Source organism: Trichinella spiralis, assembly GCF_000181795.1.
Source record: "Trichinella spiralis strain ISS 195 chromosome Unknown Scfld2, whole genome shotgun sequence".
NCBI lineage: Eukaryota > Metazoa > Nematoda > Enoplea > Trichinellida > Trichinellidae > Trichinella > Trichinella spiralis.
Genome location: NW_003526941.1, coordinates 3,377,814 through 3,390,320, shown reverse-complemented (window position 1 = coordinate 3,390,320; position 12,507 = coordinate 3,377,814). Strand labels below are relative to the sequence as shown.

Below are 12,507 nucleotides of genomic sequence, written 5' to 3'. Positions count from 1 at the left end.
CATGCGCCTATATTAATCCACATATCTTTTACATTGGAATTCAAGGAGGACGTGTGTGTTTTTGTCAGTGTATCGGTTTTCAATATCATCCTGTAAAAAACAATTTATGCATATTATGCACTGTTATGTAGAAACATCCAATCAGTACGTAAATAAACGTTACTCATTCGATAAGNGTTTTTGAATTACATATTGCCTTATTGTTCGTATTTTTTAAATGGCAAAGAAAGCGATTCCATCATATGGCAATGTCGTCCCTTATTTAAATTTTATTAACTTTTTGATAACTTTTTCAGAATGTTATGCACTTACGGTAGTCAATCGGTAAGAGTAATGCGACGGCCATGAGTGAGCTTGGTATGTTTAACTTCTAAGTATTCAATGTCACACATGAAACAGAAGGGTAAGTTACTGTTTAAGTTGTGGCTCAAGTCGTGCCCATATTGATGTTAGTGCATGACGGTCTTCCAACACCTTGATTTTTGAGAGAAATGAAAATTTCAATTTTGCTGAAAACTATTTTTTGCTATATTTTTATTTTCAGTTGTATGCNTGTGGAATGTAGAAAAGTTTTAATACCNGTGATGAATCTACANCTCAAGTATCCTCCCCCTTTCAGCTAATCACATGAAACTATGGGGAAGTAAATTTTTTGAGTAATTTCTGGAAGAATGAATCTACTGGAAATTGTACTGACCATTACCTAACTATTTCATTTCACTATTTCACATAAAGCTATTAATTATCAGCCTTCATATTTCATAATATAAAATGTAACGCATGTAGTACATCTTCTTGCATCACATCTTTTTATTTCCACTTTAAACAAATAACAATTGTTAACGTCAGTTTATTTTCATATTTAATCAATATAGTTTTTCATTTATATCAATGCTGATATACTATTACAGTTTAGTGAAATAAATTTTTATGCTAATTGCATTATCCATACACTTATATAACCAGAAGCAAAATAGCTTTAATTATAACAGTAACATTAATAAAAGGTCAATAATTTATGCTAATACGCTATAATTTACCGTAAAGTAGGTTCTTCTACCAAAGGCAACTTTAATTACTATTATGCAATGTTTCAGAATGTCGTATCTATGGTCAGTTCTATAGCATATCGCCGTAGCGGAACGTGCGGAAATATAGTAGCACTCTTGAATATCATCTATGATGAAGAGGTAAGTGCTATTCTATAATGTAGTGCTCATCTTCTATGCACGCTATTTGCATGACTTGTCATTTCGAACTGATTTCTGTTCCCGCTAACAGTACTAACATTGAATTATTCCTGATGACACATTACTTCGTTTCCTTAAAGATGCAACAGACAATAGAGTACTTATTGATATTCCGTATTTTGAGATGAATTTTCTAATATATTCTACTTTCAGATCTCACACGGGTTGCAGTGGAATATTACATACATGTGCCATGAAGAGCAAGTTAAATTTTCAGTCTATTCCGAATATGTAGTATCTTATTGAAATAAAATTTTTTCAGAAACGGAGAAAGAAAACTGACAAACCACTTCAATGCCGACAACTGGAGCTGTTCCTATAAAACTGTAAAGGGCAACGAATTACCAATACTCACATAATTAAATTCAATTTCACATGAAAGAAAGGGTAAGCAGGGCAATACGTATGTTACAATTACCATTCTACCTTACTATTAGCATGAATATAATCAGATAAGCCAACGTGAAAGAGCCATATTATAAAAAGTAATTGAAGACAAATAACGGTGCATCATAATAATTTTAGAATTCAAGCCACTTATTTATTTTGTAATACTAAATTTCCTCGCTAGTGATGGCACTGTCGCTGAATTTTGACAGAAATAAAGATGACATGTAAGTAAAAAACAAATCCTTTATTCTGCACACATTAATATTTGAAAATTTATACTAGTTCATAACACATTCAATATTCTCTATTATCATTTTTACCTGGAAATGTTCGATACGTCCACGCATCTTTCGTGATAGGATAAAGTCATCATGTAAGTAAAAAAACACCTTTGTCTATATTTCACTCGCTTTGAAAACTGAAATATTATATTATCTAATAACTTTTAGGATAAGTGAACAACGGTGACTTACTTCACAGCTCAATATGAATAATGGTATGCATATTTTACAATAACAGATTATCAGTATAGCATTTATTTTATGGTTTATAGTTTAAATTCCTGTGCCTTTATTATTTTCTACTGCTGAAGTGGTTCACATTATTTTGAAGTTTGAAAAACGTCAACATTATGGGATCGTAACGCTGAAAGTGAACTAGGGTAAGTATAACATACTTTAAACTCCGTGGATAAAGTTCTTTGGTTTAAGATTGAAATAGCAACATCTTTGAACCCTCAAGTTGAGCAAATGATCTCCACATTTTTATCATATGCACCTGATTTAACAAGTGAGTAATCTATTTACAATTTCTATGTGTAACGTAAAGCTTAAATCCAGATGCACTGTTATTTGTCTTCAATTACTTTTTATAATATGGCTATTTAATACCAGTAATTGCAATAATTAATAATTTTCAGACATTTTGAGACTTTGTGACATCAAATCTTTATAATCTACCACATGGTTAAAAATAATCACACGGATGGATTTGGCTGACTGTCAGCGATTCCACTACATGCGTGAAATGGAGAAAGACAATTCGTCATGCGTAGCTGCTTGAGAGCATGCTAAGAAAATTGAACCTATCGCATAAATTTAAGAAAGACAGCTTTCCTTAGGGAACCCGTATAAACAAGAAATTATCAGCTGGTTGGAATATTCATTTGTCTCTACAGCACTGGATACTTTGCCGAGCATGCTTATTCTTCGAGTAACAGGTAAGTCCTAAATTTGACATTACTCATACATATTTTCAGGTTCAATTTTTCATCAACAAAATCGTTTAATACTTGACCATAGCAGATTAAACAGGATGAATATTACACGTTCAACTTGCGTCATCATAGTGTCAAGTAAGTATTTATTACTTTTATGATGCTTTACTATACTTATTAACGCTCTTATGTTTTAGATCTGGTAACATGGGTGTCTGGGAAGATGAAGCTGCAAAATGTGAATGAGAACATGCTAAGAAAATTCACCCCATTGCATAAATTAAAGAAAGACATTTTTTCGATGGGAATCCATATAAACAAGAAACCACCAGCTGGAGGGAATATACATGTCTCTACAGCACTGGATACTTTGCCGAGCATACTTATTCTTCGAGTCACAGGTAAGTCCTACATTTGACACTATTTTCAGGTGTAATTTTTACAGAATCGTTTGGTATTAATGCCAGTATTTTGAACAATATGAATAATACCCGTCCAAGGTGCGTCATCGTAATGTCAAGTAAGTTCTTATTACTTCTGATGCTTTACTATACTTATTAACGCTCTTATGTTTTAGATATGGTAACAGTATCTGCCAGAAGTCAGAGAACAGCAGACTCAACGACGGACACTTCATACTAGCAGCAGATTTGAGAAGATGGACTATACGTGCGTTCATCTTGCATCAAAGACTAGTAAGTTCCTTAACACTTCTCTGATACAACATTTCAGATCTGATCAGGAACAACTGATCAGATCTGAAATGTGTGAAATGAATTATGCGAACATTCCACATCACAACAGGATTATCAGGTAAGGGTCCGTTATTGCGTTAAGGCTATCAGTTAATATTAACACATTTTAGGTATGGGCATTCACGTATGTGTCAGGTAAGGTAAGTTGCAGGAGAGCCTTTAAGAAAATAACCCTAGAATGAAAATGATCAAATAAAATTATCGCCTCAGGCTATGCTCTAGGCTCTCCCTTTTGGGAAATTTCCTCGAGGTATGCCTCCAGCTATGCCTAAGGCTACGCCCCGGGCAACGTCTTTTTAATTTCAAAAATTTTCCAAGTTTTTCAAAATTTTACCCTGCGGCTACGCCCTGGGCTATGCCCCAGGCAATTTTAAAAAAACATTTGCTCTCAGGCTAGGCCTCAGGCAATTTAAAAAAACTATTTGCCTTCAAACCACTCCTGAGGCAAATTTCAAAAAAATATTTGCTCTCAGGCTATGCCTTAGGCTACGCCTCCGGCAATTGTTTTCTGAAATTTCAAAATTTTCTAATATTTTAAAAAATTTCCCCGAGGCTACGCCCCAAGGTACACCTCAGGCAATTTTTAAAAAAATTTAGCCCTCAAGGTTCACCCAAAGCTACGCCTGAATCCATTTTCAAAAAAATGTTCACCCTTAAGCTACACCCAAATTTACGCCTCAGGCGATTTCCAAAAAATTTTCAGGAAAAATAATCTTGTCTCTCACTTGCTAATTCCAATCGATAATCCCAACGAGGGTTGGCTGCAATGCTTGTCGAAACATTATAAAACGCTCTGTGCTGGATATTGCATCGCTCAAGCGAAATGCAGCTTACCGAATGAATATAGCGAAATGTAGCTTCCTACCTGTAATTTGAGTTCTCACCATAAAACATCGCTTCTTCTGATAGATCTCTTCTCTTATCTTCTGAACATCTCGTCCGATAAGGTGATACCTCCAAATTCAGCAACGATGCATCGCTATAAAAGATCTTTATGAACCGCATAAGTTTCAGAGGGCTTAATTTAACTTACCTGCGTTACTTAAAACTTCTAAATATATTTGCTGCTCAATTTGCACAGTTGCACTTCGCTTTGATAACTTTTTGACTGGAGATGCTCTTAGTTTTGAAGTTGGAATCATTCTTCCATTCCATCATTTTCGATCCACACCTAAAAAATGCATGTTATAAGTTGAGAAATCAAATACAAAATATGAATACTATTCAATAACTTACCTGAGTCATTTGTAAAGCTTCTCGACAAATCTACTGCGCAATTTGGGCAGCTTCCTCTCTTGTTTGCACTTCCTTTTGATAAATGTTCAACCGTGAGCAGTCGCGGAATCAATGAAAATGCTTGCACTTTTGATGTTGGAATAATTCTTCTAATCTATCCATTTCGATCCACATCTAAGAAATTTATGCATATTATTTAATGCTATGACTTAGAAGTGGAGAAATAAAGCCAATTTAAAATGAATACTGCTCAATAACTTACCTGAATCACTTGTAAAGCTTCTCGACAAATCTACTGCGCAATTTGGACAGCTTCCTTCTTCTGTTTTCTTTGCATAATCGTATCGTTTTGATAAAACTGCAACCATGAAGCATGCAACCATGCATGCAACCATGCAACATACGTGCAATCTCTAGAAATGCTTGCAACACTCTTTTGATGCTCAAATCCTTCTATTGACTGCGTTGGTTCTTTTGGGGCTTTATCTGTACGATGCACATCTTCCATTGGACCTGCAATATTGGGGTTGGAAATAACAAATCTCGTTGACATGAAGTTGGCGCTGCAGCTCACCAACCCGCGGCTTTCTGCATGATGGATGCTACAGGCATATTAAGGCCTCAGCGGTTATGGAATTGCCATTCTTCTTACATTGAGAAGCAACCTGTCGCTGCTTCACTTTTAAAGTTTTGAAAAATCTCGCATGTTGAGATGAAACCAATAGATTGAGGAATAATGCTCCAGCGTTTCAGGCTCTAGGAGAGGCTTCATAATCCATAAGTAGAAGTTTCATAACGTTTCATAAGACGACAGACAATTTCGACAGGTTCACTCTTCTTTCTTCTCATAATTATGGTATCATTTTGAATAAACTGCATCCTTGAAGTGGTTCAATTTCCTAAACATTGAATGTTGTTAATATATGGATTTAAAAAATGTAATTTTTTATGTACCATGATGAAAGCAAAACATGCATATAATGTGTAATAACAGAATATGCACAGTAAAAACATGAAAAATTCACGCTTATTACCTTATCTTCAAAACGGGAGGCTTGCATCGCATAATGATCTTGTCAGTAATATTGGAAAATGCAACAGCTCCACAGCACTTCGTCCCCATGTAATACAAGATTCGAATTTGAAGCCAGCTTTACAAATTAATATAACGCGTACATAATGTGCCGTATAATACAGAATATCAATTGTAATTCTTACATTCTCTTTCATGGTATGTATATGGATATGATTTTGAAATTCTGTTTAGGAATTCTGATCTTGTTTTCAATCGTTTCTTCTTTCCAAATTTGAAGCAGTAATAGCTGGAAGATATTTATTGGAAATTATTTACATGCAATTCTGTTAATTCACGTTGCCTTGTTACATCCCATTGCATGCTGTAAAACTTTCCAATACAAACTTACCAATGTTCAAAACTTCAACCATTGTTGTTATCCTTTAACGAGTACGATAAAACGACAGCATCTAAAATATAATGACATTACTAATGAAAATGCTAATAACAGTAAAGCCCATTCATTTTAAACCAGCATATTTGGTGTCATGCATGCATGCACCAACAGCAAGCAAATTATAGGAGAAACGCATCTCATCTTTCAAAAACGGATGCAGTTGAATACCGCTATGATTATAGACTAAATGACCATAAAATGAAATATGCTGAAAAGTCAATTATATAAATATTAAACTACTTTGCTTCTGGTAAAACAACCTAATTTTCCGTCAGTAATAGCCGAATGGCATAAATGTAATGAAGAATTTTATTAAATGATTATAGATTTATTATGCTCTTATTTTGACGCACTATATTAATTTTACTCAAAGAAACTAACTGCTTTTGAATCAAATCCAAAGCACTGGACATATGCATATAAAATTCTGAAATAAAGCAAATAAAACAACTTGCAGATAGTGCTATTCAACCAAACTATATTCTACTAAAACTGTTTGCTAAATAAACTGTTCTTGAAAAATGATTCTCCACCTGAACTCAGCATTGCGAAATAAATTCTATTTAACTTCAAATATCAAAACAACTTGAAAATACATGATTTGATTGCTAAATTAAACGTTATTGAAAAATGATTCTCCACCTGAACTCAGCATTGCGAAATAAAAAATTCTATTTAACTTCAAATATCAAAACAACCTGAAAATACATGAAATGAATGAAATACAATATAACTTGAAAATACACTACTCTAATTAATGAACATCTAAAACGTTCGTTACTTAAGACGTCAAATTTCAGCAAATTTTACGCACTACATATGCTGTAAATTTCACTAATCTTGAGAATCAACATCTATTAGCAGCTATGTTTTTAAACAATTCAAAATTCAAATTTGAAAAAATTTAACTTACCGAAAATACTTCATCGTTGAGGTCCACATTCTGCACGAGTTACTTTATTCAATTATGTGGTTTTCAATAAATGAAAACAAAAAACTTTTACGGAAGCGTTTAGTTTTCCATTTGAAACGTCATTATTCACTTGCCGCACACAGTAAGTCTAAAACGAATATATAAAAATAATATACTGAATTTTTTTAGCTATTTATTCAGATTGTTAGTTGCTTGTTTTATACAGTTGACCACAGATTGTGGATATGCAAAAATGCATCAAAACGTGTAAAATAAAACGAAACGGCAATCGACAAATTCCAACCAGCATATTAGTATATTCATAAAAATAGCAAGCAAATTTCCCATGCTATAAAAGCACAGATGGATATCACAGGCAATATAATATAGCATACCTTTCAATTATAGATGACAATTGAAGGAGAGAACTGGAATTCAGCACGTGCCGTCATGACGATACGCTGAATAACTAGCTATGAAAATGAAAATTAGTAACTGAGTGAATAGTAAATTATGCAAATAGAAAACTACTTTGCCTTAGGTTGAATAATCTAGTTTCCAATTCGTAATAGCGTATAGATTTTATGAAATAACATTGCTCACGGCAATACACTTTACAATTTCTGCCTTACTACCTTGCATTACAGTAACTACTGTACAACAACAAAACGATCAAGTAAAAAAAATATAAATTAAACCTGCCTGTCAATATATAATCTCCTGTAATTTTACAGTAATTACGATGAAAAGAGTAAAAAACCAAACAATTTCATTTTAACTTGGCTGTACAGTGAAAAACACACTGAGAACAAAACAAACGGTCACTAACACATATCACCACAATTTGCCGTATCATATTATAAAGTTATTTATTTAAGATAATATAATAATTATCATTTGGTGAAAACATGTTTCGAAAATTGATGAAAGTGCGTGGAACACGATTAGCGCTTATCAGTATCTCAGCAAAGCAAAAAATAATTTAAATTTCTTAAAACAACAGACTGCCATACAGGAAAACAGAGACCAGTCAAAAGAGTGACGATAGATGGTGTGACATGCGCAGCTTCGATGGCAGAACCAGAAATCAGAATTGATCAATCCGATTGCACAATAAGCGTGTGAATTCTCTCGGCGGTGATCGCTTGTCTGATTGTAGATGTTTACATATTTACTTCAGCGATCTTATTTCTCAAAATTCGGTAATACAATAATTCGTCAAAAATAAATAAATAAATAATTTCACAGTTAAATAGATATGACTGTTTGAAAGTTTGAAATCAATAATAAAATTCGTCATCTTCGAATTTATTGAAATATTTAAGCTTGACAATCATTAAAGTTACCGTATTGCCAGCAAGTGAAAATGAGTTGTTGTTTTGGTGTTGCTTAAATTGATTGTTTCTTTATGAAAATAGAAATTATTGTATCAGTGTGGAAAGTCGTTTCATAGTGAAATATTTTTAATTATTGTCAAATTTGATTTAAGGCAAATGGCTCGTGGACAACAGAAATTGCAATCTCAGCAAAGAAACTTGAAGAAACAGCAAGAGGCAAAAAAGGGTTCTGCAGTGGATCATAAAAAGGCAGCTCAGAAAGGTTTGATTTATCAGTGCGTTGTCTGCCGGGTAGGTGACACTCGGTGAACAGTAGTTTGATGATTTAAAAATTGAACAATTGCAGTCGCAAATGCCGGATTTGAAAACTTACGGGCAGCATTTCGAAAATAAGCATCCGAAATCATCAAAGCCTCCGGAACTTTTGGCAGAGGCCACGAACAGCAGTGCATCTTAACCCACTTGTGATTAATTTATTTAATTAATGGTGACGTGATTGTTTTCTTTCTATTATTAAAGTAATTTTTGAATTAATTGTAATTAAAAAAAGTCATTTTCATATTTAATATAATAATATGTTATTATTGAGCATGTTGTTCATTCTTGAGTTGAGCTCTTGTTTTTTTCCAAATTGCGCATTTCGTTGGTTAGATTTTTCAAACGAGTCAAGCGCTGTTCCAAAGCACCCGGTTCGCTGCTCAAATTGGCGTGCGATCGAACAGCGAGCGCAAGTAAATTACTGTACTGCTGTAAAGTGAATTCAGGTCCATTTTCGACGACTGAATTTAAAATATCGTCCGGTGATTTGTAAAGGAGTTGATAGAATTTTCTCGCCTGATCCAAATCGGCTTCACGTTCTCCGGTCAAATTTGACAAACATTGTTGTATTGTATAAATATCCCGGCAGATTCTTTTTTTGCCTGCATCGTTGATTCGAGAAATATTCTGACACGCGGATATGAATATTGCTGCAATCAAATGACCCAATCCTTCGAATATATATTTCAATTTGTATGGTTGAAAGAATCCCGAAAGAGCATCGTGCATCTGCATTAAATCTTTGTTCAAATGGATTACCTGTAATTAGACGAACGAAACAGTAGTCGTTTTAAGAATACTGATTTTTGGTTGTCGTCGTCTAATTACGTACTTGTTGGTCAATTTGTTGATTCGATCCGACAAAAGCGGTTAGCTGAAACAGTGGCAGCAAATGATAGAAGCAATGAACACGAACTTCGAGGTGAAGCATCAGCAAACAGTTGGCGGCCAGCTGGTCAACGCTTTGCAGACACTGCATAAAGTTGCCATAAAGTGACGACGACAACAGTTCTGTGGACGGTTCTGACGGTTCAGCTTGAGCATCGTTTGGACGATCGTCGACAATGCCCTGCTGGTGGTGGTCATCAACGCCGGCGTCCGGCAAAATTTTCAACTTTGTCCGCACCGACTGCGGCAACGACGTTACCGCAGCTTTAGTGATCTTGGCAAAATATTCGACCGACTCTTGATAACAGGCCATGAGTTGGAATTTGCTGAAAACCAATCAAAAAAATTACAGCATATTCTGCATGAGAGGAGAACGACATCGTCATATGAACAACGAACCGATGTTCAAACGGTATGAGCTCGTTGTGCTCAATTCTGGCTTGAGTGCCAAGATTGCTGATCAAAATATCCGACTCTCGGGCGTGACGTGAACGATCGTCGGCAGGTTCGCTGTAACAAGAAGAAGAGGATCCGGCCGTGTCGCCGGCCGACGGGCTGTGGTCAACGGCCGACGAACATGACGACTGGTCAACTGCTGCTGACGGGGAAGTCAATTGCTGCCAGTTGGGTAGGGATTTCAACAGACGACCGATGTCGCCGTCAATTGCCCAAGCGGAGCTGATTTTTCCCGGTCGTCTGTCGCTGTTGGCGGCTTCTTGGGCCGGTTGGGTGGTTCTTGGGTGGGTTCGCTTTGGCGCAGTTGGTTCGGTCGCGCAAGTCAACCGATCGTACTGTCTGGCGGCGGCCTGTCGGTACAGTTGGACGGCTTGGAGCCAGAGTTGGAAAAATTCGCGACAAAACGCCGGCGCGGCCAGCAGGGCCGTCTCCACGTCGCGGCAGGCGTGCAGGGTCTTCAACGAGCTGACCAGCAATGGAACCGCCGACGGCGGCAGTTGGAACTTGGCGTCGGCGTTCTGGTCGGAACGGCTCCAAGCGTCCTCACGGTCGAGAAGCACTGTTCGCACCTTGTCCGACAGCCGGGCGCTCAGAGTGGGCAACAACATCCGGCGCACGTAGTTGTCGAAGTGGATGCGAAGCCGGCAACGAGCGGCCGGGCCACCGGCGTGGGAACAGCCGCCCCGGTTGAAGTGCCTTTCGACCTCGGCGATGAATTTGGACGTCAGCCGAAAAATGACCGCCTTGGCATTTTCCAAGCCAGCCGGGCACAAAGTGTGCGTTTCACCGGGCCGGTCGGTCAAGGCACCGCCCTCCCGGCCGGCCGCTAGCTGCTCGTCGCGGTAAGCCTGGGCGAACGCGGTCGAGTCGAACTTGAACAGACGACGACCACGGGCCGGCCAAGCAGTACTACGGTCTGTGGTCGGCTTGCGTGCGAAATAGACGCTCATCTCCGCCGATTCCGTCAACTCGGGCGGGCCGACGGCAATGGCAACGGCCCCGTCGCGCGGGCACCGTTGCCGCCGCCCCGGTCCACCGCCATTGCCACCACCACTGACATCGGTATCTAGCAAGTACAGATCCAGCAGACGTTCCATTGTCGCTTGAATTCGATCCCAAATCAAAGGCACGTCGAAGTGATCGTCCAACAATCGACCCCTGTACTGGTGGACACGTTCCATCTGCTTGACCAGCACTTGGAATATGGAAGCGGTAGCGCGAAATTGGACAAACAACAAGCGCATCAATTCTGCCAACGATCTACAGTCGCCGGTGGCGCTAGCCGAACCGTGCAAATGGTCGCGGATGAATTTGGTGGTACCGTTGACGAGCACCGTCCACAGGCGGTCGTCCATTTGGCTTTCGATTATTCCAGCAGCTTTTTGCAACTGATCAAGCCAGCCGAGTGCATCGACCAAAGTAGCCAAACGCTGCACCGGCTTGTTGAAGCGATGCTCGTCTTTCAGATCTTCCAACGAACAGCCGTTGTCACTGAGCACCGGTATCTGGTTGACAATGGACGCGTAATCGATCGTCGTATTACCCAATGGCAAGTCGTTCACTTTGGACAATTCACCACCAAAAGCACCACTACCACCACCACCAGCAACAGCTCGGCCCACTTGGTTCAGTACATCCAACGCTGGCTTATTGTAAAGTTGTTCACTAATTTCGGAAATAATTTTTTCAAACAAAGCACGCCTGCATTCGTCGAACATGCAACGCAAATCTTTCAAACTTTCCATTTCTTTCAAATTGCCATCCAATGTCATTTCTACAAAAATTACATACACACTTGCATTTGCAATTCACAATAATCACATCTACAAATTCGCATCTCGGTCAAGTCAGAAACAACTAATTAATTAATTAATGCTTCTGTTGATCGACAAAGAAATCAATTACAAATTACAAAAGTGAAAAATAAACTCACGAGATACTGTAAGAAGTTCCGCGGCATGCAAATAGTTCTTGTTTTCCATAAATTCCACCATTTCACTGTACGATGATTTTACAGTCTCGCTGAAAGATAATATAAAACATTATATGAAGTTTTTTGAATATACAATAATAAAAATACTGCAAAAATATTTACAGTTGCTCAAGTAATTTCACAACGTATTTGTGTTCGGCCGATTCGAGCCAAAGCTTTTTCAACTCGTCACGCTTGCACCTCAGCAACATTTGACACGATGACAAATTATTTTTCACCATTCTAATTCGTTCTCGTGCAGCTGAATAAAAAGAAAAAAAAAGACTTGTCATCTTCACCATTT

The 12,507-nt window shown here is 37.6% G+C and overlaps 4 protein-coding genes across 4 annotated transcripts; 2 read left to right on the top strand and 2 right to left on the bottom strand.

The window, feature by feature from the left end:
- Nucleotides 1-297: 297 nt before the first annotated feature.
- Tsp_03235 (hypothetical protein) lies at nt 298-4,468 on the top strand. The gene is made up of 11 exons (XM_003379530.1): nt 298-324; nt 1,098-1,190; nt 1,404-1,454; nt 2,351-2,429; nt 2,743-2,859; nt 2,899-2,994; nt 3,054-3,257; nt 3,287-3,356; nt 3,589-3,669; nt 3,722-3,751; nt 4,315-4,468. Exons 1-11 carry the CDS (start codon nt 298-300, stop codon nt 4,466-4,468), a joined length of 1,002 nt encoding a protein of 333 aa, XP_003379578.1.
- A 211-nt stretch (nt 4,469-4,679) lies between these two features.
- Tsp_03234 (hypothetical protein) lies at nt 4,680-6,732 on the bottom strand. Its single transcript, XM_003379529.1, has 4 exons — nt 6,701-6,732; nt 6,066-6,169; nt 5,252-5,360; nt 4,680-4,782 (listed from the first exon to the last, which is right to left on the bottom strand). Exons 1-4 carry the CDS (start codon nt 6,730-6,732, stop codon nt 4,680-4,682), a joined length of 348 nt encoding a protein of 115 aa, XP_003379577.1.
- Nucleotides 6,733-8,140: 1,408 nt separating this feature from the next.
- On the top strand, nt 8,141-9,026 carry Tsp_03233 (conserved domain protein). Its single transcript, XM_003379528.1, has 5 exons — nt 8,141-8,189; nt 8,236-8,353; nt 8,558-8,605; nt 8,722-8,860; nt 8,916-9,026. Exons 1-5 carry the CDS (start codon nt 8,141-8,143, stop codon nt 9,024-9,026), a joined length of 465 nt encoding a protein of 154 aa, XP_003379576.1.
- A 140-nt stretch (nt 9,027-9,166) lies between these two features.
- On the bottom strand, nt 9,167-12,505 carry Tsp_03232 (hypothetical protein). Its single transcript, XM_003379527.1, has 6 exons — nt 12,327-12,505; nt 12,165-12,253; nt 11,854-12,005; nt 10,175-11,736; nt 9,720-10,101; nt 9,167-9,646 (listed from the first exon to the last, which is right to left on the bottom strand). Exons 1-6 carry the CDS (start codon nt 12,503-12,505, stop codon nt 9,167-9,169), a joined length of 2,844 nt encoding a protein of 947 aa, XP_003379575.1.
- Nucleotides 12,506-12,507: the final 2 nt, after the last annotated feature.

Bases quoted from the DNA above. Each gene is read 5' to 3' on its own strand.
- Tsp_03232 (XM_003379527.1), bottom strand. From the start codon at position 12,505: ATGGTGAAGATGACAAGTCTTTTTTTTTCTTTTTATTCAGCTGCACGA. The intron at 11,737-11,853 runs GTGGGCCGAGCT...ATTGTCAACCAG, and splicing joins CGTTGGATGTACTGAACCAA to ATACCGGTGCTCAGTGACAA. The intron at 10,102-10,174 runs GTTCGTTGTTCA...ATTGGTTTTCAG, and splicing joins CTCATACCGTTTGAACATCG to CAAATTCCAACTCATGGCCT.
- Tsp_03235 (XM_003379530.1), top strand. From the start codon at position 298: ATGTTATGCACTTACGGTAGTCAATCG. The intron at 2,860-2,898 runs GTAAGTCCTAAA...ACATATTTTCAG, and splicing joins GCTTATTCTTCGAGTAACAG to GTTCAATTTTTCATCAACAA. The intron at 3,258-3,286 runs GTAAGTCCTACA...CACTATTTTCAG, and splicing joins ACTTATTCTTCGAGTCACAG to GTGTAATTTTTACAGAATCG.
- Tsp_03233 (XM_003379528.1), top strand. From the start codon at position 8,141: ATGTTTCGAAAATTGATGAAAGTGCGTGGAACACGATTAGCGCTTATC. The intron at 8,354-8,557 runs GTGAATTCTCTC...GAAATATTTAAG, and splicing joins TCCGATTGCACAATAAGCGT to CTTGACAATCATTAAAGTTA. The intron at 8,861-8,915 runs GTAGGTGACACT...GAACAATTGCAG, and splicing joins ATCAGTGCGTTGTCTGCCGG to TCGCAAATGCCGGATTTGAA.
- Tsp_03234 (XM_003379529.1), bottom strand. From the start codon at position 6,732: ATGTCCAGTGCTTTGGATTTGATTCAAAAGCA. The intron at 5,361-6,065 runs GTAAGAATTACA...CCAATATTGCAG, and splicing joins TACATACCATGAAAGAGAAT to GTCCAATGGAAGATGTGCAT. The intron at 4,783-5,251 runs GTATGTTGCATG...TGCATTTTTTAG, and splicing joins AGCATTTCTAGAGATTGCAC to GTGTGGATCGAAAATGATGG.